Source organism: Theropithecus gelada, chromosome 19 (genome assembly GCF_003255815.1).
Source record: "Theropithecus gelada isolate Dixy chromosome 19, Tgel_1.0, whole genome shotgun sequence".
Classification (NCBI taxonomy): Eukaryota; Metazoa; Chordata; class Mammalia; order Primates; family Cercopithecidae; genus Theropithecus; species Theropithecus gelada.
In genome coordinates, this window is record NC_037687.1 from 8,302,867 (window position 1) to 8,329,729 (window position 26,863).

A 26,863-nucleotide genomic window follows, 5' to 3' on the forward strand; every position below is an offset into this window, starting at 1 on the left:
AACTGTCATAATTGGCTGGGCGTGGTGGCTCACACTTGTAATCCCAGCACTTTGGGAGGCCAAGGTGGGCGAATCACCTGAGGTCGGGAGTTCAAAATCAGCCTGACCAACATGGAGAAACCCCGTCTCTACTAAAAATACAAAAAAATTCGCCAGGCACGGTAGCGTATGCCTGTAATCCCGGCTAATTGGGAGGCTGAGGCATGAGAATCGCTTGAACCCAGGAGGCAGAGGCTGCGGTGAGCCGAGATCTCACCATTGCACTTCAGCCTGGGCAACAAAAGCAAAACTCCTTCTCAAAAAAACAAAAGAAAACAAAACAAAAACTGTCATAATTATTTCACTGGGTACATGTATATCAAAACAGCATGCTGTACGCCCTAAATACATAAAACAAAACAAACACATATTGTATTGTCAGGTAGTGATAAATTCTATCACTACCTGACAATACGGCAGTATGTGTTTTATTTTCTATATTACCTATATTTTACCTATGTGGTAAAATATTGGATAAAGAGGGGTAGGGGTAGGAGGTCCTGCTGGAGAGCATCGGTGCCCAATAAGGATTTGTAAGTATTTATTAAACAAAGAAAAGCAGAAAGTGGACGGTTGATTCACTCTTGGTGCAAGCCACCACGCTCGGCTAATTTTTGTATTTTTAGTAGAGACAGGGTTTCACCATATTTGTCAGGCTGGTCTCGAACTCTTGACTTAGTGATCCGCCCGCCTCGGCCTCCCAAAGTCCTGGGATTACAGGCGTGAGCCACCGCGTCCAGCTGATCTGGTTATTTTCAAAAGATTCCATGAGGTGGGTTTCTTCAGTTTACAGAGGAGAAAACTGAGGCATAGAAGGATAACCCAGTGAGTCCCAAAATAGAGATGGAAACTACAACCGACAAAGGGGACCCAGCGCTGAGGTCCCCGGAAATGATCATTTATGGGATTGGGGGGGCGAAGCCAGGGTAGCGCTCGCTGACCTATGACGTTATCGGGACGTTAAGCATCTTAGCATCACCTGGACGTACCCCCATTTCCCTTCCCGGACAGGTCCTCTGATAGTCGGCTAGGTTCTCAATCCAGCCTCTCATTGGTTAGTTGGTCTGTCATTCCACTTCATTCCTGCAGCCTTCCGCCCCGCCCTCTTAAGCTCGCTTCTAATAGGCTGTCGCGACCGTCACTTCAAAAAGGTCCGCATTCCTTCCGCCTTTCTCCAGGACACCGAGGGCGAGGAGGGTGGATACCAAGCGGCGCCCACCCTCAGAGCACTACTTCCATCTCTGATTGGCTCCGCTAGGTGCCAGTCGCTACCCCACCCGCCGCTGATAGGCCATTCAACGGCCGTTTTGCGCGGCGCCGGCTCCGCCCCCATCGGGTGTTTGTGGTGGGGCTGCGGAGTCGCCGATCCCGCCGGAAGCGCCAGGACAATGGGGACTCGGGACGACGAGTACGACTACCTATTCAAAGGTGCGGCCGGTGGGGCACAGACGGGCGAGGGCGTTGCGGCGAGGCGGCGGGCAGACGGGCCAAGGCCGCGCTTCAGGCCGCTGGGCCCAGTCCGGAGCCCGGGGCTTGGGGCCCGGCGGGTCAGGCAGCCGGGAAGGCCGGGGCCGACCGGGCTCCATCAGCTTCGAGCTAGGATTCGCGGCCATGCGGAGCCAGAGGCCCGGAGAGACCTGGGGGACCCAGGATGCGCTGGGGCGGGGCTGGGGCCTAGCGGGGGTGGGGCCCGGAGCGGTGGGAGAGGCCGTTAGGGCGGGGCCTCCGGAGGGGGTGGAGCCTTCCCAGGATTTGGCGGGCCGGGCTGGGCTGAAAGCGTGGTTCGGAATGGGGGCGGGGTTTTAGAGGCGGGGCTAAGGCTGATGGGCGTGACCAATAGGTGGGTTGGGCCTGGTAAGTGGGGGGCGGGGCTCCACGAGGCCAGTCTTGATTGGGTCAGCGTGTTTGGGGGTGGGGCCCGGGATAGGCGGGGCAGACAATGGGGGCTGGGCCGACATGAGGGCCTGGGAGTGAGGTGTGTGGTGGTGGGAGTCTTGGATTGGGGTGCAGATCTGGGATTGAGTGGAAAGGTACCCGTGCGTGCAGCAAGAATTCCATCTCTTCACTTGGCACTCTAAACAGCGCTAAGCCAGTACCTGCACTTTTCTGAGCACTTTATGCAAACGAACTAACTTAAATCCTCACTGCAGCCTTTTGAGGTTGATATTAAGCAGCCTCTCTTTTTACACATTGGGAAACTGAAGCCCAGAGTGACAAAGACACAGTTTATAAAGTGTTGGAGCCCGATTGAGCGCAGGCCACCTGTGGGCTTTACCACTTAGGAAGCGTGTCTTATGGGGCTTGTGGCCAGCATCTGGGACTTGGGGTTGTTAGACCACCTTCTTCCAACGTGCGCACTGATGGCCGGGGCCCCAGCCAGCCTGCTGGAGGGTCTTCCCCGCCCGAGAGACTGAGGGGGCTCTAGGAACATCAAATAAAGCCTAGTCAGATCAGGCAGCCATTGCCCGGTCTGCTGGAAGAAGCTGGAGTCCCTTGTTTCTCAGCTGAGCCTTCTATGCCCAGCTAGACTTTGGCCTAGTCGTCTGCCCTGGTTGCTGGGCTCCCTGGCTGACAATGGCATCCCTTGAAGGTTAACCCCCGGATCCAAGGTGCCTTCACCCTGCGGCCTGCTCTATAAGGGCCTGCGTCCCACATCAGCTGTTGGTATCCTCGCCTCGCTGAGCCGTTCCTCCGAGCGTGCTCTGTGACTTGCACCAGGCCTAGCTGGGCTTTGCGTCTGGTCTCATCCAGCGTCTTGTGGTTGTGGGGAATGGGCAGAGGTCTCCCCACCTGAGCTGGCCGTGAGGCGAAAGCCTTCGGTGGAGAGGGAGAGGAAGTGCCTCTGCAAGGGCCTGAAGTCGTCCTGCGGCACTGAGGGCTCTGGCAACTGCACACAGGTTGATAATATCACTGGTGGGTGAGGCTCTGTGGTTGGCAAGTGCCAGGCCCAAGGTCTCGCCCTCATGGCAGGAGGAAGCTTTGGAAGGGTTTTGGGGACTGGGATTCTAAGGGGCCATCTGGAGACAGGGGGACCAAACTTTGGGTTCTGCTGGGCGGGTGCCATCTCCACTCAGCCCTTCCTGAGGCAGCTGCTCTCAGGTCCTGGCTGGGCACCCACCCAGATGTGGCACTGCCAGGGCAGGGAGTGTTGCTCCCCACGTGCCCTGTGCAGGTTTCTGTGGTTATCCCCTGCTTGTTATTTTCGCCCTTTTGCTGTTTTAAATGACCCCAGCTCCGAGTGTTTGCCCAAGTCATGGTTTTGCCCTTTGGGTTATTTCCTTGAAGTACATTCCCAGCAGAACAGTTACTGGGTCAGGAGCAACGGAGAGGCTGTGTGGTCCCGGGACCCGTCTGCAGAGACTGCCTCCTGGAAACACTGATCTAGCTCCTGCGGCAGCTGCCATTTGGCAGGCGGGGGGGGGGGGGGGGGGGGGGGGGGGGCCTGCCCTGCTGCCCTCCCCACACTGGCCTCCTTTTACTGAGTCTAAGCAGGTGCCCTGCTGACCTTCTCAAGCCAGTTGGTAGCAAAAATCTAACCCACAAGGTCAGCGTTTCCCAAACTGGTCATCTGCCGTCTCACCTTCACAGCTGTGCCTCATCAGAGGACCTCCTCTATTCTTTTTCAATATTTGTCTTTCTTTTTCTTTTTTTTTTTTTTTTTTTTTTTTTTTTTTTTTTTTTTTTTTGAGACGGAGTCTCACTGTGTCTCCCAGGCTGGAGTGCAGTGGCGCGATCTCGGCTCACTGCAAGCTCCGCCCCCCGGGTTCACGCCATTCTCCCGCCTCAGCCTCCCAAGTAGCTGGGACTACAGGCGCCCGCTACCGCGCCCGGCTAGTTTTTTGTATTTTTAGTAGAGACGGGGTTTCACCATGTTAGCCAGGATAGTCTCGATCTCCTGACCTCGTGATCCACCCGCCTCGGCCTCCCAAAGTGCTGGGATTACAGGCTTGAGCCACCGCGCCCGGCCTATTTGTCTTTCTTTTTCTGTTTCCTTTCTTTCTTTTTTTTTTTGAGACAGAATTTCACTCTAGTCACCCAGGCTGGAGTGCAGTGGTGCAATCTTGGCTCACTGCCACCTCCGCCTCCCGGGTTCAAACGATTCTCCTGCCTCAGCCTCCCGAGTAGCTGGGATTACAGGCACCCACCACCATGCCTGGCTAATTTTTGTATTCTTAGTAGAGACAGGGTTTCACCATGTTGGCCAGGCTGGTCTCGAACTCCTGACCTCAGGTGATCCACCTGTCTTGGCCTCCCAAAGTGCTGGGATTATAGGCATGAGCCACCACACCTGACCTCTGCCTTTTTTTTTTTTTTTTTTTTTGGTGGCCACATCACTCACTGGCTCCCTTGACCTCAGCGGCCGAGGCCAGCAGATCCCCCGGGTGATGCCCTGTGTGCTGTTTGTTTTCCTCTGTGAATGTTCTTTCCTTCCCCCAAGAACGACACTGTTGATTTGTACCTAATTATAGAGCCTCACATTTATCCTCCTGACATTTTCTCCTTTAGCCATAGGCCATTTTCATAGCCTGCCACTAATTGCCGCAGGACCCCTGATTTCTTTTCTGATGGACTCGGGGCTGTGGGGTCCACCATGGGTGTAGCTGTGTCCCCAAGGGCCACTGAGGCCCTCTCTGAGCCCTTCCCCTACCCTAGAGGCCCTGGAGGACATGGGTCGTGGGGGAAACGGGCCGCAGCTTCCCCAGGCCCTGTCCTCTGGGTCTTGTCCGCCCCTCCCCTGCCCAAGGACAAGGTGGCTCCTGTCCCCAGGGAATGGGCTTGCCTGGTGCTTCCCTTTCTCTGCTGAGGCTCCAGAGGTAGCTCCCAGCCCTCAAGCCTAGGCAGACCCCCACAGTGGGCCTGCTGTTCCGGTTGCTGTTTGGGGACCCAAGCATACCATTTTCCCCGTTTAGAATAGGGGCCCCTCCAGTGCCGTAGCTCTGGACACCTCCCCAGAGAAGAGCTGAGACAAGAGTGGCCCCCAGTGCCGGTCCCTGGGGCCTCGGATGCTTAGGACTGGCTTTCAGGGGAGGAGTGGGGTGCTGCTTGGCTCCAGCAGGCTCTGCCTGGAATTGGGGCCCATTCCCCTGAAGGGCCTCTCCATCTGCCTGAGCACTAGGGTCTGGGCCCCCAGGGCCACCACACTGTTACGGGGCAGGCCAGGGCACCCAGCACTTCTCAGAGGTGCCAGCTCTTTGTTTTTGCCAACTGGGCTTGCCTGTTCTGTCAGCCAAGTGGCGTGTCTGGAGTAGGGGGGTCGCTTCCCAGCCAGGGAAGCGACCAACTTCTGTGGAAATGCTGGGAGCTGTGTCCTCAAGGGCTCTTTATTTCTCCAAGACAACAGATTGCTTGTGTCCTAGACAATGACATGTTCATTCCCAGCCTGCATCCTGGACCAGCCCCGCTGCTGCCCCACTGGCCACCTCTGCATCGGGCACCCAGTGCCAGGGACTGGCTGGGCAGCTCAGCCTCTCTGCCATTCACCTGTTTTGTCGTCCAGGCTGGAATGCAGTGGCTTAGTCTCAGCTCACTGCAACCTCCGCCTCCCTGGCTCAAACGATTCTCCTGCCTCAGCCTCCCGAGTGGCTGAGACTACAGGTGCCCGCCACCATGCTGGGCTGATTTTTGTATTTTTAGTAGAGACGGGGTTTCGCCATGTTGGTCAGGCTGGTCTCGAACTCCTGAGCTCAAGTGATCCACCTGCCTCGGCCTCCCAAAGTGCTGGGATTACAGGCGTGAGCCACTGTACCTGGCCTGCCATTTACCTGTTCAGTGGCCGTTTGGCCTTTGCTCTGACTTGGTCACTCCAGATTGAGTGTTCCCAGCTGTTCAGGGAGAATGATAATATTTACATCTGTCCCTGGGGCAGCCCTGAGAATGTGATCAGCTGAGGCATGCAAAGCACTGGGGACCCAGCCTGGCCAAGGTGCTTGAGTGTTGGCAGCCCGGGGCAAAACTGATGGGACCAGGTGCCGTGGCTCACGCCTGGAATCCCAGCACTTTGGGAGGCCGAGGTGGGCAGATCACTTGAGGTCAGTAGTTCAAGACCAGCCTGGCCAACATGGCAAAACCCCATCTCTACTAAAAATACAAAAATTAGCCGGGCATGGTGGTGCACGCCTGTAATCCCAACTACTCAGGAGGCTGAGGCAAGAGAATCACTTGAACCCGGGAGGCAGAGATTACAGTGAGCTGAGATCGCGTCAGTGCACTGCAGCCTGGGTAAGGGAGATTCCGTCTCAAAAAAACAACAAACAAACAAACAAACAAACACACAAAAAACTGATGAGGCTGAGGAGCCCCCAAGGCGGTACAGCTGGGGCAAGGCTGGGAAGGAAGTGAGAGTGTCAGGGGAATACCCAGGCAGGGCCCGAGTTTCCTATCTTGTTTCCTGAGGACGTGAGAACTGAGCAGACCTCCCTGGCCTTGATTAGGTTTCTGTAGCTGCCGTGGAAAGGAGGTTAAGATTGGTGGTGTGGATGGGGGTCCTCACAGTGAGTCCAGCCTGGTCCCCGGTGGCCTGGGAGCCCATTCTCATCCCTACTGGTTTGGTCCGGAGGCCTTGGGCCACATACCCACATTCACTCCACCTCTTGCCATCTTTCTATTTTTTTTTTTTTTTGAGATGGAGTCTCGCTGTTGTTGCCCAGGTTGGAGTGCAGTGGCACGATCTTGGCTCACTGCAACCTCCGCCTCCCGGGTTCAAATGATTCTCCTGCCTCAGCCTCCCAAGTAGCTGGGACTAGAGATGCTCACCACCACACCCGGCTAATTTTTGTATTTTTCGTAGAGACAGAGTTTTACTATGTTAGTCAGGTTGGTCTTGAACTCCTGACCTCAAATGATCCGCCTGCCTCGGCCTCCCCAAGTGCTGTGATTACAGGTGTGAGCCACTGTACCCGGCCATCTTTCCATCTTTCTCTGAAGTCCACTTGGTAGCCCTGTGCTGGGCACCCATGGAGATGTGAGAGAATGCTGGCCCTGTTGTCTTAGGTCTTGCAGGCCAGTCCAAGCAGCAGTCTTTGGGGAGAAGAGAGGTCTGAACCAAGGGGTCTTGAAGGATGAGTAGGAGTTTGCCGGCTGCCCCAGGTGGACAGGCTGCCCCACGTGGTAGGAGCTGGGGTGCCCAGAGCCTCAATGCCCACCCCATAAGGCAGAATCATGACTCCCGAGCCACGTGTTGGGGTTTGGGGTGGGACAGCGAGTGTGGCAGTAAGTTGGGAAGGAAGAGCTTGGACTGTGGATGCGGAAGACCTGGGTTCAAATCCTGCCTGGCTCACTTCCCAGGCGGTGGCTCCAGACAAGACCCTTGGGGGACACCGTTGGGAGGTGGGGGCGAGCCCACAAACATGCATGGCTTCAGGATCCTGCTCTGCCCCACACCCCGTTCCCCATCCGAGCCTCAGTTTCCTCATCTGTAAAAGTGGGCTACATGAGGCTTCTGTGAAGTAATGCACACCGAGAGCTTTGTTAGCACAGGCTCATCAAATATTCTTCGTGTTCTTTTTATTCTTGCCTTCCAAGCAGCCAACCAGAGAGGGTACCAGGTGGGATTGTAGGGGGCGGCCTGATCCTGCCCTCCTCACCTGTGGCCCAAGGGTGGTGACCTGGCATCCTCGAGGTATGCGGCAGGGGGTGGGCCCAGGAGGTTCAGCCAGCCTCTTTGGCGTTTTGTTTGTTCATTTGATAGACATTTCCTTTTTCTTTTTTTTTCTTTATTTTTTTGTTTGAGACGGAGTCTTTGCTCTTTTGCCCAGGCTGGAGTGCAGTGGCGCTATCTCACCTCACTGCAAGCTCCGCCTCCCGGGTTCACGCCATTCTCCTGCCTCAGCCTCCCGAGTAGCTGGGACTACAGGCGCCCGCCACCACGGCCGGCTAATTTTTTGTATTTTTCAGTAGAGACGGAGTTTCACCGTATTAGCCAGGATGGTCTCAAGCTCCTGACCTCGTGATCCCCCCGCCTCGGCCTCCCAAAGTGCTGGGATGACGGGCGTGAGCCACCGCACCCGGCCGTTTGACAGACATTTTCTTGGGTGTTTATTGTGTGCCAGGCACTGTGCCAGGACCTGATTCCTGCCCTTGGGGCAGACTGGCAAAAAATAAATGCCACCTGACAGGTGGGAGAGTGGCAAGAGTGATGGAGGAAGAGCTGGGCCAGGGAAAAGGGTAACTCAGAGAGTAGGGTTTTACTAGCATAGCAGGGAGGGCCTTCTTGGCCAAGTGGCATTTAAGGGGTCACACGAAGGAGATAAGGGAGGGAGCCAGGTTGGTGCCTGGAGAAGAGCGTTTCTGGCAGAAAGAGCAGCCTGTGCAAAGGCCCCGAGGCAGGATCGCACCTGGCGTGTTGGGGAAACAGCATGGAGGCCTGTGTGGCTGGAGCAGAGTGAACCAGGGGGCGAGAGGGAAGAGGGGAGGGCCCTGTGGGCAGTGGGGAGGACTGGGGCTTTTCCCCTGCGGGAGGTGGGAGCCACGGAGGGTTGTTTGCAGAGGGAGAGAGGTGCCCCGGCTCAGCACTCACGGGTGCCCTCTGGTGGCTGCTGCAGGAGGCCAGCCTTTTGGTTGGTGATGAGGGTGAACACAGGGACCCCACAGACAATACCTTCCAGGGTCTGAGAGTCTGGAATGGAATCGCCCAGGGAGACATGGTGGGATGCACCCCTCATCCTCCCTTCTCTTGGATCTGTTTCGAATGTGCTGAAGGATTGACTCTGAGATGCGAGAGCAAGGAAGGAGTCGAGAATGACTCCAGGTTTTGGCATGAGTGCCTAGTAGGACCAAGCCCCAGTTAACCAAGATAAGGAGGGTAGGTAAGGGGTGGGTGAGCAGGCTTAGGGAGTGAGTGGGAGCTCGGCTCTGCTCTACTGGGTGTGAGGGGACTGGGGCCCCAGAGGAGACAGGAAGGAGACAATGGGCACGCCAGTCTGGGCTTCTAGGGAGAGAGGTAATATAGGAGTTACCAGCCCATGGCGGGTGTTTACAGCCATGAGCCTGGATGGGGTCACCTGGGGACTGGGTGAGGATAGAGATGCCTGTCCTGAGGCTCCCTGAGGTTCGAAAATGGAGTGGGAGACTGAGTGGGAGTGACTGTGAGGAGGGGAGTCGGGGTGTGGAGCCCCTGAAGGCAGGGAAGGAGGGAGAGCTTGCTGAGTGCCTGCTGCATGGGCCCGGGGGTGTGGGGGTGGCTGAGGCGGACTCTGACTGTGGGGACAAAAGCATGCTTGGTTTGAGTTCTAGGACTGGGGGACAGGAGGTGGAATGAGTGAGGTGGAATGATAACTTCCAGCGGGTTTGGAGTCCGGAGACGAGAGAATCGGGCAGTGCCCGGGGCAGGCAGTGGGGTCAGGAGAGAATGTTTTCTAGGGAGAGAATTCCAAGCGTGTAGGTACAGCCCCACAGTGTGGCCAGGGGAAGGGCAGAGGAGGGCTGCCTGGTGAGCTCCAGGGCCTGCTCCCTCAATGTGGCAGGGGTTCCGGGCGGGGCCGGTGGACCTCTGTGTCAGCCAGGACTCAGCCTGGCTGCCTGCACCTCCCCGAGCTCAGGAGGAGCAGCCATGCCCATCTCTGCCCGGACAGGGAAGTCTCATCCTCAGTGGATGCCCCCCAACTGCTTGGGATCAGGGGTGACCAAGCCACTGAGCCAACCCACCCTCAGGTGCCAGGGCCCAAGGCCCACGTTTGGGGGTCCCCGGGGCTTCTGGCTGGGGCGTCTGGTTGGCTGTATTCAAGTGCACGCACACACACCGATCTCCCCCGCATGGAATGTTCCGGTCTGGGGACAGACCACCCAGGCCCCACCCCAGAGCCTGGGGCGGCTGGGCCCGTAGGGACAGTGCTTCCGTGGCTGGGACAGGAAACGCTTTACAGGGCGGCTCACCCCTGGCCTGACCAGCCGGCACCTGCTCTGCTCAGGGACGCGTTCCTCATGCCCCTTGGCCAGCATGAGACAGGCCTGCTGCACACCCCGTGTCGACTGGGATCAGGCCCCCCGTCCCTGGGTGGTGTTGCCCACAAACCCTCATCTCCCTCCTGTCCATGCTGCACTGACTCCTTTCTGGGCCAGGGTTTGCATCTCGCCAAGCTGCTCTGCTGCGCACCCACCTCCTGGGACAATGCATACCTGTGATGGAGCCTTGTGAAGAGCTGTGCACACGCGTGAACTGCCACGCGGACTGCCCCTTGAATGAGGACTTGGCCTTGGCTGGAGCTCCCTGCAGCTCAGCAGGGGACCTGACCCTGGGGACGGGGGTGGTGGGAGGTGGCTGCAGGCTCTTTCCTCCAGGCTGCGTCCTCAGGTCATATTCCTGTTCCCCACTCAGCCCTCTGTACCGAAGCTGGATGTGGGTTTGCTGCACCAGGAGAGGTGGGAGTTGAGGTGGGGGTAGCTCCTCATGTCCTGTCACTTACATACCTGGAGCAGTGACCCTTCCCATGCCCTGACCAGAAACCACAACAACCGTGACAGCTGCCCACTCATGTCCCTTCCTGTGCAATGCCTGCTCTTTTTGTGGAGGGAGACAGAATCTCTGTTGCCCAGGCTGGAGTGCACTGATGCGATCTCGGCTCACTGCAACCTCCACCTCCAGGGCTAAAGCCAGTCTCCTGCCTCAGCCTCCTGAGTTACTGGGGCTACAGTAGCCACCACGACCGGCTAATTTTCTTTTTTTTGAGATGGAGTCTCGCTCTGTCACTCAGGCTGGAGTGCAGTGGCATGATCTTGGCTCACTGCAAGCTCCGCCTCCTGGGTTCACCCCATTCTCCTGCCTCAGCCTCCCAAGTAGCTGGGACTACAGGCGCCTGCTACTATGCCCAGCTAATTTTATTGTATTTTTAGTAGAGATGAGGTTTCACCATGTTAGCCAGGATGGTTTCGATCTCCTGACCTCGTGATCCGCCCGCCTCGGCCTTTCAAAGTGCTGGGATTACAGGCGTGAGCCACTGTGCCCGGCTAATTTTTGTATTTTTTATAGAGGTGGATTTCACCATGTTGGCCAGGCTGGTCTTGAACTCCTGACCTCAAGTGGTCCACCCACCTCGGCCTCTCAAAGCACTGGGATTACAGGCGGAGCCACCATGCCTGGCCATGCCTGCTCTTACTTCCTCCTCCTGTGACTGCCTCCCTGTTCACACATTTGGAAAAAGTCCAGAGATGAAGTGATTTGCCCAAGGTCACCCCGCTCAGGAGCCCTCTCAAGCTGTGTCTGGCTGCCCAGCCACCAGGCTGCAGGTGGAGACTCAGGGTTGGTGGATCTCGAGCTGCTCTGCCTACCTGGCTGCCTAGGTCCCCATGCCCCAGCTGGGAAAGCCCTGCTCTGAGGACCAGAGACAGGCGGGCGTTGTGCTATCCGCAGTGGCTGTTTCTGGAAGGCAGGAGCCGCCCTTCACTTCGGCACCACTTAGCACGGTGCCTGCAGGCTCCGGGCTCCAGGCATCTCCGACTCCTCCACACCGTTGGCAGCTGCGGTGGTGCAGCACCCAGGGAACCAGCAGGAAGGTTGTGGGGGCGGTCGTGGGTGGAGCATGGGGACTCACAGAACCTCGCCTCCCCGCCCAGTGGTGCTCATCGGGGACTCGGGCGTGGGCAAGAGCAACCTGCTGTCGCGCTTCACCCGCAACGAGTTCAACCTGGAGAGCAAGAGCACCATCGGCGTGGAGTTCGCCACCCGCAGCATCCAGGTGGACGGCAAGACCATCAAGGCGCAGATCTGGGACACCGCCGGCCAGGAGCGCTACCGCGCCATCACCTCCGCGTGCGTGTCGGCAGCCTGGGCAGGGACGCTGAGATTCGGGGGCGTGGGCATGCGGCGCGTGGGCTTGGAAGGATGTGTGGGAGTTGGGCAGGAGAAGGGGAGAGTGTGCTCCCAAGAGCAGGGAGTGAGGCTGGAAGAACACCTTAGCCGTGCGCCGTGGGGCCCTCAGGCAGACGAGCGTCCAACCTTGGCCACGCCAGGGTATCTCTGGGTTCTCTGGGTACCAAGTGCAATGAGGACCTGGCTTGGGCCACTCCGCCTTGCCGCTGCCCCTGCCCAGCCAGCTTCCCAGCCTTCCTCCTCCCTCAGCTCCCCTCCTCACTGGGGCCCACACCCCTCCTATCCTCCCACCCAGGCCTGGCCCTCCTTCCCTGCAAAGGCTTCCCAGCCATCAGGACCCACTCAGCTGCCTTTTTCTGGACCCCTCCCAAGCCCCCCAGTCATTCCTACCACCATCGTGTTTAGATCCTCTGGGCTCCCTCCCATCCCCTTCATCCCTCAGGTGCATTTGGTCTGTCACAGGGTTTTTTTTTTTTTTTTTTTTTTGAGATGGAGTTTCGCTTTTGTCACCCAGGCTGGAGTGCAATGGTGCGATCTCAGCTCACTGCAACCTCCGCCTCCTGGGTTCAAGCGATTCTCCTGCCTCAGCCTCCCGAGTAGCTGGGATTATAGGCACATGCCACCGCACCAGGCTAATTTTGTATTTTTAGTAGAGACAGGGTTTCTCCATATTGGTCAGGCTGGTCTCAAACTCCTGACCTCAGATGATCTACCCCTTGGCCTCCCAAAGTGCTGGGATTACAGGTGTGAGCCACCATACCTGGCTGTCGCCACCTCTTTTTTGGAGACAGACAGGGTCTTGCTGTGTCACCCAGGCTGGAGTGCAGTGCCACAGTTGCAGCTCACTGCCCCTCGACCTCCCAGGCTCAAGTGATTCTCCTGCCTCAGCCTCCTGAGTAGCTGGGGCTACAGGTGTGTGCCACCATGCCTGGCTTATTTTATTTTATTTTATTTTATTTATTTATTTATTTATTTATTTATTTATTTATTTATTTATTTTGAGATAGAGTCTCACTCTGTCACCCAGGCTGGAGTGCAGTGTCACAATCTCAGCCCACAGCAACCTCCGCCCCGCCCCAGGTTCAAGTGATTCTCCTGCCTCAGCCCCCCAAGTAGCTGGGATTACAGGTGCCTGCCACCACATCTGGCTAATTTTTGTATTTTTAGTAGAGACGGGGTTTCACCATCTTGGCCAGGCTGGTCTTGAACTCCTGACCTCTTGAGCCACCGCGCCCGGCCTATTTATTTATTTTTAAAGACAAAGTCTTGCTCTGTTGCCCAGGTTGGCCTGCAGTGGTGTGATCATAGCTCACTGCAGCCTTGAACTCCTCCTGGGTTCAAGCGATCCTCCCACCTCAGCCACCTCAGCCTCCCAAAGTGCTGAGAGTGGATGTCTGTCTCCTCAGTGGGCTTAGGGCACATGCTACCACACCCAGCTAATTTTTGTATTTTTCTAGTAGAGACAGGGTTTCGCCATGTTGCCCAGGCTGGTCTGAAACTCCCAGCCTCAAGTGATCCACCCACCTCAGCCTCCCAAAGTGCTGGGATTATAGGCGTGAGCCACCACGCCCAGCCCCTTCCCTTTTTTTGATGACCTCATGGTATCTTCTATCTCCAGCCCCCAAACTCCCTCCTCAGGCCCCCACATTTCAGAGCTGGATCCAGGGAGCAGCGCTGGGGCCTCCAGATACACACCCTTCCCTTGAGGCCACAATGGCTGCCCCTTGGCTCGGCCCTGGGCGACCCACCCTGGGCGTGACATGTGCTGTTATCCTGTGAGGCCACCACTGCCCACAGTCGTCCTCCAGAGAGGCTCATGGGCCCCTGATCCCGCAGGTACTACCGAGGCGCAGTGGGCGCCCTGCTGGTGTATGACATCGCCAAGCACCTGACCTATGAGAATGTGGAGCGCTGGCTGAAGGAGCTTCGGGACCACGCAGACAGCAACATTGTCATCATGCTGGTGGGCAACAAGAGTGACCTGCGCCATCTGCGGGCCGTGCCCACTGACGAGGCCCGCGCCTTCGCAGGTGAGCAGATGGAGACACGGGCTCCAGAGAGGTGTCTGGAAGGCACAGTGTTGGAGCCCCGGCCACAGCCCTGGCCTGCCTTCCCTGAGGAGTGGCCCTGGGATGGGCCAGGTGGGTGGCCGGGGTCCCTGAGAGCATGTGGGAGCCTGTCACCCCACCACCCCACTCACCTAGGCAGTATTCTTTGTTCCAGAAAAGAACAACTTGTCCTTCATCGAGACCTCAGCCTTGGATTCCACCAACGTAGAGGAAGCATTCAAGAACATCCTCACAGGTGGCTGGGGGCCGGCTGGGTGTGGGGAGGGTACCAGCCAGGCAGGGTGGAACACGGCCTCTGAACCTTCACTTGTTTTGTTCGTTTTTTGATTTTTTTTCTTTCTTTCTTTTTTTTTTTTTTTTTTCTGACGGGGCGGGGTGGAGTCTTGCTCTTTTGCCCAGGCTGGAGTGCAGTGGCTCAATCTCAGCTTACTGCAACCTCCGCCTCCCAGGTTCAAACGATTCTCCTGCCTCAGCCTCCCGAGTAGCAGGGATTACAGGTGCATGCCACAGGCTTGGCTCATTTTTGTAATTTTCAGTACAGATGGGATTTCACCATGGTGGCCAGGCTGGTGGTCTCCAACTCCTGGGCTCAAGTGATACACCTGCCTCAGCCTCCCAGAGTGCTGGGATTACAGGCGTGAGCCAATGCACGTGGCCTGTTTGTTTGACTTTTTTTCTACTAGTGCGCCTAACCTTTGCTTGTTAACCAGTGCGCCAGCAAGGGCTAGACCAGGTCTAGCCCTTGCTGGCACTGGGACACAGAGACCTCCTGGCCCCAGTTCCTGGGGACGGGCCCTGCCTTAACTGTTGGCGCTGCGGGGAGGCGGGTAGCCTCAGGCACCTGGAGCCTTTTGGCTTCTGGGCGTTTACCTCTGAGGGAGGAGGGCCCTACTGATCTTAGGGAGCCAGTGGCCTGGGCTGGCTGTGACCAGATGTGGGTCCTGCCCTGACTGGGTGTGCAGCCCCTGTCCTTGTTACCTGATGTGATGGGGGCCCCCGTGGGGGTCTGAAGAGGGGTTCTGGAGTCCTGCAGGGAGGGGTCCCCCTCGGCAGGCAGGGCACATGCTGGCTCACCCCACGTCCCCCTGTATCCCCTTCGTAGAGATCTACCGCATCGTGTCTCAGAAACAGATTGCAGACCGCGCTGCCCACGACGAGTCCCCGGGGAACAACGTGGTGGACATCAGCGTGCCGCCCACCACGGACGGACAGAAGCCCAACAAGCTGCAGTGCTGCCAGAACCTGTGACCCCCGCGCCTCCGCCCAGCGTGCGTGCACGTCCTCCGCCCGCCCCCGCCACGGTGTCCTCCGGCCCCTCCCTGCTGTCCCTCTGTGGCCGGCTCGCTCCAGCCCTCCCAGTGAGCTCTGCACGGCCCGGGGCCCAGGAAGGACAAGAGCCAGTGCTACCCCCGTCCTGCCCGGGGAAAAGCTAGAAGCCCCGGTTTGCTGCACCCATGAAACTCGGGTCCCCGCCGACATCTTGGCGGGGTTGCGGGGGGGACGGCAGGATGGACCGGGCTGGCCAGAGGTGAGGAGGACGGGCGGACGGCGCCGCCTTCTCCCCTTTTCCTCGGCTGACTCCAGGGAGCCATTGCCTCCCTCCCTCTGTGGCTGGGTGGCCCAACCAGCCCGTCGTCCCCACCCAGAACCCTGCTCTGGGCCAAAGCCCGAAGAACCAGGCAGTGGGGACCGGGGCAGGCGGACCCCCCGGGCTCTTAGCGCCCACCCGCTCCTCAGCGCACAGCAGCTCGCACAGGCCTCTCACCTCTGCCTGTTGATCGATGCAGGGAGAAGCCCGTCCCCACCTCCCCTGTCCCCTCTCCTCTCCCCACTCCCCTCTCCTGCACGCAGCGCGCCCTCCCTCTCGGCCCTCCCTGTCCCCCTCCTCTGTCTCGTCTCCCCATCTGGTCTGGAACCTGTTTGCAAGTGAAGCAATATTTCCGTGTTTTGTATATACAACCGCTCTTGTAGCCTTTGGTTTTTGTTAATGTAGAGAAACACAGATTCTTTATACACTTTGTAAGATTTACGCCAAACCCCAGCTCTCGATCTCTTCTTCTCCCTGTGGCCCCTGCACTGTTGCCCCGTTCCCGTCACCCTGCCCATCACTGAAATGTATAATCTGACTTCCTGTACAGAAACCTGCCGCTGCGCCTCTGTCGTCTTTCTTTCCGCCAGGCGCCAGCTCCTGGGCCGAAGCCTCTCTCGCTGCACGTTCCCCAATGCAGGCCGGACCCCCCAATCTCCCCGGCGCACCCCACACGGAGCGAGAGGACCCCAGCACCTGCCAAGGGCAGCGTGGAAGCCCCATGGGCCCAGCGCGGTTGGGTGGGCCCTCGCCAAGCTGCCCCTGTGCCAGGGAAGGAGGGAAGGCTGCCGCTTGTTTTTGACCTTAAACTCCCATGTCCCAGGACCCCAGGCCTGCGGGCGCCCCCTGGTGGGGACAGGAGCCAAGGCAGTGGCCAGGATTCATCACTGTCTCCTGCCAGGGCCGCCCCTTCCCTGGGGTCCTGACGAGGGTGACTTGCCCAGTGGACGTTGGTGATGCCAGCTGTCTCCACCCTAGACTGACACTGGAGGAGGGCCCAGTGGGGAAATGCCAGGGGCAGCAAAGTGTGTGGCACGGAGTTCCTCTTCCCAGGATCCAGCGTCTCCCTCCGCCTCACCCCGCAGTGAACTTGGGACCAGGGTGAGCTGCCAGCAGCTGTCCAAAAGCTCCAGCCTCTAGCTGAAGAGGCTACCCACACCCTGGAGATCCTGGGGACCCATGAGAGAGGAGAGCACCATTCCCTCTTGATTCTAGACTCTGGCTGCCCTGCCTGGAGGGATAGGGGATCGCAGACACCTTTTCCCAGAAGAGCTCCAGGTCGCTGGGAGCTGTTTAGACCCAGGAGCTGGAGTGAGCCAAGGTGTGCGCTCCAGGCCCAGGGAGCAGCCTGGCACAGAGCTAACTGGCAGAATTGGAGGGGAGGCACCCTGGGCTCCAGGGCCCATTCAAACAGACCCCAGGGACATGGATTCCCCTGGGTTTGGGCAGGGTGGGTCATGTGGTGGACAGAGGCATTGGGTGCTAAGCAAGAAAGCACCTTGAGTTTTTGTTTGTTTGTTTGTTGAGACCGAGTTTTGCTCTTGTTACCCAGGCTGGAGTGCAATGGCACGATCTTGGCTCACCATAACCTCCACCTCGTGGGTTCAAGCGATTCTCCTGCCTCAGCCTCCTGAGTAGCTGAGATTGCAGGCATGTGCTACCATGCCCAGCTAATTTTTTTGTATTTATTCCCAACCTCAGGTAATCCGCCCGCCTCGGGCTCCCAAAGTGCTGGGATTACAGGCGTGAGCCACCGTGCCTGGCCCTGTTTGTTTGTTTGTTTTGAGACAGAGTCTTGCTCTGTCACCCAGGCTGGAGTGCAGCAGCGTGATTCTCGGCTCACGGCAACCTCAGCCTCCCAGGTTCAAGGGATTCTCCTGCCTCAGCTTCTGGAGTAGCTGGGATTATAGGCACGCGCCACCACACCTGGCTTATTTTTGTATTTTTAGTAGAGATGGAGTGTCGCCATGTTGGCCAGGCTGGTCTCGAACTCCTAACCTCAGATGATCTACCCGCCTCGGCCTCCCAAAGTGCTGAGATTATAGGCGTGAGCTACCGTGCCTGGCCTTAGCACCTTGAATTTCAAGCAGTCAAAAGATCAACAAATATTTCTCCATCCTCCACTATCTGCTAGGCTTGAGGTGGGGACTGACTGATGTACTCCATGTCCTCTTAAGAGTCAGAGGCCAGCAATGCCAGTTTAATTACTCTGATTTCAGTGATTTAATAAGCACATCATGCTCACTCTGCCAGACTCTGTTCTTAAATCTTTCATTATTATGGTAACATACACATGACATAAAACTTACCTTTTTTTTCTTTTTTTTTTTTTGAGACGGAGTTTCACTCTTTGTTGCCCAGGCTGGAAGTGCAATGGCGCAATCTTGGCTCACCGCAACCTCTGCCTCCCAGGTTCAAGTGATTCTCCTGCCTCAGCCTCCCGAGTAGCTGGGATTACAGGCATGTGCCACCATGCCCAGCTAATTCTGTATTTTTAGTGGAGACAGGGCTCCTCCATGTTGGTCAGGCTGGTCTCGAACTCCCGACCTCAGGTGATCTGCCCACCTCAGCCTCCCAAAGGGCGGGGATTACAGGCATGAGCCACCGCGCCTGGCCTTTTTTTTTTTTTTTTTAGACGGGGTCTCCCTCTGTCACCCAGGCTGGAGTGCAGTAGCATGATCTCGGCTCACTGCAACCTCCGCCTCCCAGGCTCAAGCCATCCTCCCACCTCAGCCTCCCAAGTAGCTAGAACTACAGGCACATGCCAGGACGCCTCACTAATTTTTGTATTTTTTGTAGAGGCGGGGTTTCACTATGTTGCCAGGCTGGTCTTGAACTCCTGGGCCCAAGCAATCTGCCCACCTCAGCCTCTCAAAATGTTGGGATTACAGGCATGAGCCACTATGCCTGGCCCATATGGCAATTCTAAGTTTACGTGCCCAACTCATATGGCAATTCTACATGTACTTTTCTTAGGGACCGTGTTAAATCTTTCACACATCATTATTTGTTATTTGCAACAACCCAAGGAGATGGGCATAATATACTGGCCCCTTTTACAGAAGTTAAGCGATTCCCCTAAGGTCCCACAATTCGTAAGATGCAAACAGGTTTCAAACCCAGAACTGTGTGTGTCACCGCTAAGTTATGAGGCTTTTCCCAGAATTAATTGTGTACCAGCTATGAGCCAGAAAACTCTAAGAAGTGGGTAAAAGGCCTAGATAAAAGGCTGGGAAGACAGTCGGGCACAGTGGTGTGACCTGTAGTCCCAGCTACTCTGGGTCTGAGACAGAAGAATTTTTTTTTTTTTTTTTTTTTTGGAGACAGAGCCTTGCTCTGTTGCCCAGGCTGGAGTGCAGTGGCTTGATTTCCGCTCACTGCAACCTCCGCCTCCTGAGTTTAAGCAATTCTCCTGCTTCAGCCTCCTGAGTAGCTGGGATTATAGGCGCATGCCACCACACCTGGCCGATTTTCTTTTTGGTAGATACGGTGTTTCAATGTGTTAGCCAGAATGCTCTCTATCTCCTGACCTCATGATCTGCCCACCCTGGGCTCCGAAAGTGCTGGGATTACAGGCGTGAGCCACCGCGCCCGGGCAACAGGAGAATTTCTAGTAGAAACTGCCAATGAAAGAGAGAGAGAAGGATCACTTGAACCCAAGAGTTAACAGTCCAACCAGGGCAACATAGCAAGACTCAGTCTCTAAAAAAATAATAAAGAAACACTGAGAGCATGGCTCATGTCTGTAATTACTGCACTTTGGGAGACCAAGGCGGGCAGATTGCATGAGCCCGGGAATGCAAGACCAGCCTGGGCAACATGATGAAACCACGTTTCTACGAAAAATACAAAAATTAGCCAGGCATGGTGGCACACACCTACTTGGGAGGCGGAGATGGGAAGATCAGTTGAGTTAGGGAGGTAGAGGCTGCAGTGAGCTGTGATCACACCACTGCACTCCAGCCTGGGCAACAGAGGGAGACAGTGTCATGGTGAATGAATGAATGAATGAATGGAGACGGGAAAGAAGTATACCAACTTTTAAGAAATGTTTTATTATGGGCTGGGTGCAGTGGCTCACGCCTGTAATCCCAGCACTTTGGGAGGCTGACGCAGGCAGATCATTTGAGGTCAGGAGTTCGAGACCAGCCTGGCCAACAGGGCAAAACCCCGTCTCTAATAAAAATACAAAAATTAGCTGGGCGTGGTGGCAGATGCCTGTAATCCCAGCTACTCTAGAGGCTGAAGCAGGAGGATCACTTGAACCTGGGAGGCGGAGGCTGGAGTGACCAGAGATAGCAACACTGCACTTCAGTGTGGGCAACTGAGTAAGACCCTGTCTCAAAAAAAAAAAAAAAAGACCTAAAGGTTTGATTAGAGTCAGGACTGGATTGAGCGCTGCCTAGCTAGTGTCGTGTACATACGTTAGAAGACACATTGCATTCATGTTTCCCTCTTTTGTGGCATTAGCAGCTGCTAATGAGCATTACCAAGCTTCATAATCCATTAGTGGTTACAAAATGGTGGTGTGCAAATTCCTTCTCTTATTTCTGGAATACATTTTTTTTTCTTTTTTTGAGATGAAGTCTTGCTCTGTCACCGGGCTGGAGTGCAGTGGCGAGATCTTGGCTCGCTGCAACCTCTGCCTCCCAGGTTCAAGCGATTCTCCTGCCTCAGCTTCCCCCAGTAGCTGGGACTACAGGCGCGTGCCACCATGCCAGACTAAATTTTTGTATTTTTAGTAGAGACGGGGTTTCACCATGTTGGCCAGGATGATCTCCATCTCTTGACCTCGTGATGCGCCCTCCTTGGCCTCCCAAAGTGCTGAGATTACAGGCGTGAGCCACCGCGCTGCCCAACCAGGTTTTTTTTTTTTTTCTTTGAGACAGGTCTTTTTTTTTTTTTTTCAGTCAATCTCATTTTGTCTCGGCTCACTGCAACCTCCACCTCCTAGGTTTAAGTGATCCTCATGCCTCAGCCTCCCAAGTAGCTGGGATTACAGGCGTGTGCCACCATGCTCAGCTAATTTTTGTGTTTTTAGTAGAGATGGGATTTTACCACATTGGCCAGGCTGGTCTCAAACTACTGGCCTCATGTGATACATCCGCCTTGGCCTCCCAAAGTGCTGGGATTACAGGTGTAAGACACCGTGCCCAGCCTTCTTTTTTTCATTTCTTTTTTGTGTATTTATTTATTTGAGACAGAGTGGCTCTGTCACCCAGGCTGGAGTGCAGTGGCACAATCTTGGCTCCCTGAAACCTCTGCCTCCCAGGTTCAAGCAATTCTCCTGTCTCAGCCTCCTGAGTAGCTGGGACTACAGGTGCACACCATCATGCCCAGCTAATTTTTGTATATTTAGTATAGATGGGGTTTCACCATATTGGTTAGGCTGGTCTCAAACTCCTGACCTCAAGTAATCCGCCCACTTTGGCCTCCCAAAGTGCTGGGATCAGGAATTCCAGACCATCCTGGCCAACATGGTGAAACCCCGTCTCTATTAAAAATGCAAATTCTAGACGGGCATGGTGGCATACGACTGTAATCCCAGCTACTCAGGAGACTGAGGCAGGAGAATTGCTTCAACCTGGGGGGTGGAAATTGCAGCGAGTCAAGATTATTCCATTGCACTCCAGCCTGGGCAACAGGGCGAAAGGTCATCTAAAAAAAAAAAGGATAAATAAATAAATGAAATTATCTGCCAGGCACAGTGGCTCATGCCTGTAATCCTACCACTTTGTGAGGTTGGGGCAGGAGGATCATTTGAGCCCAGGAGCTCAAAACTAGCCTGGGTCACATAACAAGCCCCGTCTCTATTTATTATTTAAAAATTAAGGCTGGGCATGGTGGGTCACGTCTTTAATCCCAGCACTTTGGGAGGCTTAGGTGGGGGTGGATCACAAGGTCAGGAGTTTGAGACCAACCTGGCCAATATGGTGAAACTCCGTCTCCACTAAAAGTACAAAAAAACTAGCTGGGCATGGTGGCGCACACCTGTAGTCCCAGCTACTTAGGAGGCTAAGGCAGGAGAATTGCTTGAAACCAGGAGACGGAGGTTGCAGTAAGCCAAGGTTGCACCACTGCACTCTAGCCTGGGCAATAGAGGGAGACTCCATTTCAAAATAAAATAAAATAAAAAATTGGCTGGGCACGGTGGCTCACGCCTGTAATCCCAGTACTTTGGGAGGCCAAGGTGGGCGGATCACGAGGTCAGGAGATCAAGACCATCCTGGCTAACATGGTGAAACACCGTCTCTACTAAAGAATACAAAAAATTAGCCAGGCGTGGCAGCGGGCGCCTGTAGTCCCATCTACTTGGGAGGCTGAGGCAGGAGAATGGCGTGAACCCAGGAGGCGGAGCTTGCAGTGAGCTGAGATCCGGCCACTGCACTCTAGCCTAGGCGACAGAGCTAGACTCCATCTCGAAATAAATAATAAATAAATAAAATATCATTAACCACTAAAATGAACCAGGGCTCTTTGGAAAAATGGTTGAGTCCAGGACTGGGGCAGCAAAATATAAGACAAGTAAGCCTGGAAGAGTTTGTTGAGCCAGTTAGTAAGGAAATGCTCCAAGATGGAATTAGAAAATCACCATTTGGGGCCGGGCGTGATGGCTCACGCCTGTAATCCCAGCACTTTGAGAGGCCGAGGCGGGCAGATCATGAGGTCAGGCGATCGAGACCATCCTGGCTAACACGGTGAAATCCCGTCTCTACTAAAAAAAAAAAAATACAAAAAATGAGGCAGGCGTGGTGGCGGGCACCTGTAGTCCCAGCTACTCGGGAGGCTGAGGCAGGAGAATGGCATGAACCCGGGAGGTGGAACTTGCAGTGAGTCAAGATTGCACCATTGCACTCCAGCCTGGGCGACAGAGCAAGGCTCCATCTCAAAAAAAAAAAAAAAAAAGAAAAAAAAGGAAAAAAAAAGAAAATCACCATTTAGTTGCCATTATGGTAATAACTGACTCAGGCAAGGGTCATCAATTGATATTAAGTTCTTGGGAACTGAATGTGTTGAGGAACAGGCTATTTAATTACTTTTGAAGTATCTCCCCAGAAAGCACTTATTAACAAAAGTGGAAAGTGGCTCATGCCTGTAATCCCAGCACTCTGGGAGGCTGAGGCGGGTGGATTGCCTGAGATAGGAATTTGAGACTAGCCTGGCCAACATGGTGAAACCCCATCTCTACTAAAAATACACAAATTAGCCGGACATGGTGGCGCGGGCCTGTAATCACTGCTGCTCAGGAGGCTCAGGTAGGAAAATCACTTGAACCGGTGGCGGAGGTTGCAGTGAGCCAAGATTGGGTCACTGCACTCCATCCTGGGCCACAGAGTGAGACTCCATCGCAAAAAAAAAAAAAGAAAAAAACTGGTCGGGCACAGTGGCTCACACCTGTAATCCCAGCACTTTGGGAGGCCAAGGCAGGCAGATCATTTGAAGTCAGGAGTTCGAGACCAGCCTGATCAACATAGTGAAACCTGTCTCTACTAAAAACACAAAAATTAGCTGGGCGTGATGGTGTGCGCCTGTAATCCCAGCTACTGGGGAGGCTGAGACAGGAGAATGGCTTAAACCGGGGAGGCAGAGGTTGCAGTGAGCTGAGACCACGCCATTGCACTCCAGCCTGGGTGACAGAGTGAGACCCTGTCTCAAAAAAAAAAAAAAAAATTAAAATTAAATAAAATATTAAAAACAACAACAACAAAAAACCAAAGTGTAACCCACTAACTCACACTGGAGAAACTGGCAGACACCATTTGAACCAAGTTAGCATAATCGGTAGTGGACAAAATCAACATTGTATGCATCCTGAAAACGCAATGTCACGTCTGTTTCCTGCCACAAATGCAAAATCATGAGGAAGTGTTAGACAAATAGCAATGGAAGGACTTTCTGCAAAATTACTAGCCTGGAATTTTTGAAAAATATTGACGTCATGGAGAGAAGGTAAGATTGATAAAATGTTCCAGAAAGAGAGACTAAATTAGAGTCATAACAACAAAATACAACACTTGATCCTGGGATGGATTAGGGATTTTTTTGTTTTTTTGACACAGGATCTTGCTCTGTTGCCCAGGCTGGAATGTAGAGGTGAGGTAATGGCTCACTGCAGCCCGGAACTCCTGGGCTCAACTGATCCTCTCACCTCAGCCTCCCAAGTAGGTGGGACCACAGGAGGATGCCACCACGCCTGGCTAATATTTTTATTTTATTTTGTAGAGATGAGGTCTCAGACTCCTGGACCCAAGAGACCTTTCTGCCTTGGGCTCCCGAAGAGCTGGGATTACAGACATGAGTCACTGTGCCTGGCCTGGATTTTGGATTTTTAAGGGACTTTATTGGAAACTTTTTTTTTTTTTTTTTGGAGACAGAGTCTGGCTGTGTCACCCAGGCTAGAATGCAGTGGCAAGATCTCTGCTCACTGCAACCTCCGCCTTGCAGATTCAAGCAATTCTCCTGCCTCAGCCTCCTGAGTAGCTGGTATTACTGGTGCCCACAACCAAACCCAGCCAATTATTTGTATTTTTAGTACAGATGGGGTTTCACCATGTTGGCCGGGCTGGTCTCGAACTCCTGACCTCAAATCATCCAAGTGCTGGGATTACAGGCGTGAGCCACCGCTCCCGGCCATAGTGCAGTATTTTTTAAAAAATTGATCTGTCTTAGAGATTTACTATGTTGCCCAGGCTGGCCTCGAACTCCTGGGTTCAAGTGAACCTCTTGCCTCAGCCTCCAGAGCATCTGGGACTACAGGCCCGCACCACCACGCTCGGCTAACTTTTAAACTTTTTGTAGAGACGGGATCTCACTATGTTGCCCAGGCTGGTCCCCAACTTCTGGGCTCAAGCGATCCTTCCGTCTCGGCCTCCCAAAGTGCTGGGATTACAGGCTTGAGCCACTGCGACCGGCTAGTCTCAAAAAAAAAAAAAAAAAAAAAAAAAGTTGAATTCTGCAGCGGTTTTATTAGACGACGATGGCTGTCTGCAGGTGGCGCCGCAGCACCCCTCGTGCCTGGGCTGGGCTAGGGCGGGACCAGTGCTGGGGGCGGAGCCGGAGCTGGGGGCGGAGCCAAGACTCGGCAGGGGCGGAGTCAGCAGCTGCGGCGCAGCGGGGCCTGTGCGGCCCACGGCGTCCCTGCCGCCTCCGGCCCCGCCTCTCAGGGCGGGACGTGCGTGGCGATTGGCGAGTGACAGCGAGAGGCGGTCGCTATTGGCCCGCGGCGCTGTCGGCTCGGCGGGCGGTGCCCGGACGCAGGTGCCGGCCGGAGCGGAGCTAGTGGCGCCGACGGGCCGGGCCGGGCCGGGACCCGCGCCTGGGCGAACGGAGGGGCCTGCGCGGCCGCCCGGCCCGGCCGCGTATCAGGTAGGCATGGGCCTGCAGGTGGGGTCAGAGGACGCCAGTCCGTGGGCCAGCCCCGGATTCGAGGCCGGAGCTCGGCACCCGGGCGGGACGGCTGGGCTCGATCCCTTGACCACAGCCTTCTCGGGGACGCGGGGACCCCAGTTCCCGTGTCAAGGCCGGTGGGAGGTCCCCGGGGTCCGGTACACAGTAGGAGCCTCTCCGAGCCTCGGTTTCCCCACCTGTGAAACTGGGTCATCCCATTGCCAACCTGATGGGGCTTCTGGGAGCACTCAGGATGTGGCTGGTGCAGAAAGCGCCTGACACACAGTAGGCAACTACAAAGTGGCCAATGCCCTTCCCCAACTTCCTTCTCAGAGCCTCTCTACCTGCAAAATAGTAAGTTATAATATAATGAGCCAGCCACTTTGCACAAAGATGCTCAAACAGGATACCCTGTGCTATATGGGTACTCAAAACAGCGTAATCAAATGGGCATATTGAGCTCATTCAGTTCTTTTGAAACCATACTGAGTAGATGGAAGCACTAGAAATGTCCCCTGTTATACAGATGAGAGAGTCCAGGCTTAGACAGGTTAAGTGTCTTGCCCAGGGCCACACAGCGCATAAGGAGTAGAGGTGGGATTGGAACCTCGTTTCTCATGCAGTGCCTAAAGGAACTGAAGGACACACAGGAGCCTCTCTATGGTAAGGGAAGAGGAATGAATGCAATGACAACTTCCACATTTACTCTAAAAAATATTAATTTTTTTTTTTTTTTTTGAGACGGAGTCTCACTCTGTCGCCCAGGCTGGAGTGCAGTGGCGTGATCTCCCACTCACTGCAAGCTCTGCCTCCCGGGTTCATGCCTCCCGGGTTCACGCCATTCTCGTGCCTCAGCCTCCCGAGTAGCTGGGACTACAGGCGCCCGCCACCACGCCCAGCTAATTTATATATATATATATATATATATATATATATATTTAGTAGAGATAGTGTTAACCAGGATGGTCTCGATATCCTGACCTCGTGATCCACCCGCCTCGGCTTCCCAAAGTGCTGGGATTACAGGCATAAGCCACCGTGCCTGGCCAATAGTGAGCTTTTATTGAGCACTTACTGTATGTGCCAGGGGTTGACTGTGTGGCCTCTCATCAACAGCTCTGTAAGCTGATGATAGTAATTATAATAGGAGCTAATAATTAATTTCTTAATTTTTACTAATTTATGAACTACATATTATGACACCCCCTCTTTTTTTTTTTTTAGTTGGAGTCTCTCTCTCTTGCCCAGACTGGAATGCAGTGACACGATCTCGGCTCATTGCAATCTCTGCCTCCCAGGTTCAAGCGATTCTCTCACCTCAGCCTCTCGAGTAGTTGGGATTACAGGCGCCCGCCACCATGCCTGGCCAGTTTTTGTCTTTTTAGCAGAAATGAGGTGGTTTCACCATGTTGACTGGGCTGGTCTTGAACTCTTGGCCTCAAGTGATCCACCATCCTTGAGCTCCCAAAGTGCGCAAAGTGCTGGGATTATAGGCGTGAGCCCTTCGCCCGGCCTATAACACTCATTTTGTGGATGAGAATACTGAGGCTGAGAGAGTAAAACAGCTGCCTGAGATCACACTGTAGGGAGTTTTAGGGCCCTCTGATTCCTCTGCTCTCTGTTTCCTACCTTTAGGAAAAGGAGCCTGGGCAGGTATGGAAAAGACTGGGGGCCGGGCGCGGTGGCTCAAGCCTGTAATCCCAGCACTTTGGGAGGCCGAGGCGGGTGGATCACGAGGTCAGGAGATCGAGACCATCCTGGCTAACATGGTGAAACCCCGTCTCTACTAAAAATACAAAAACTAGCCGGGCGTGGTGGCGGGCGCCTGTAGTCCCAGCTACTGGGAGGCTGAGGCGGGAGAATGGCGTGAACCCGGGAGGCGGAGCTTGCAGTGAGCCGAGATCGCGCCACTGCACTCCAGCCTGGGCGACACAGCGAGACTCCGTCTCAAAAAAAAAAAAAAAAAAAAAAAAAAAA

At 55.0% G+C, this 26,863-nt stretch overlaps 2 protein-coding genes across 3 annotated transcripts in view; both read left to right on the forward strand.

The window, feature by feature from the left end:
• The first annotated feature begins 1,213 nt into the window (after positions 1 to 1,213).
• On the forward strand, positions 1,214 to 16,052 carry RAB11B (RAB11B, member RAS oncogene family). The gene is made up of 5 exons (XM_025366137.1): positions 1,214 to 1,467; positions 11,587 to 11,782; positions 13,679 to 13,872; positions 14,066 to 14,146; positions 15,014 to 16,052. The coding sequence occupies exons 1-5, from the start codon at positions 1,428 to 1,430 to the stop codon at positions 15,157 to 15,159; spliced, it is 657 nt and encodes a 218-aa protein (XP_025221922.1). The 5' UTR covers positions 1,214 to 1,427; the 3' UTR covers positions 15,160 to 16,052.
• An 8,665-nt stretch (positions 16,053 to 24,717) lies between these two features.
• The window catches only part of MARCH2 (membrane associated ring-CH-type finger 2), a 27,137-nt gene continuing 24,991 nt past the window's right edge, over positions 24,718 to 26,863 (forward strand). For both annotated transcript variants that reach the window (XM_025367242.1, XM_025367245.1), the window contains exon 1: positions 24,718 to 24,865. The gene's annotated coding sequence lies outside the window, so the exon portion shown is untranslated. The remainder of the gene's footprint in view (positions 24,866 to 26,863) is intronic.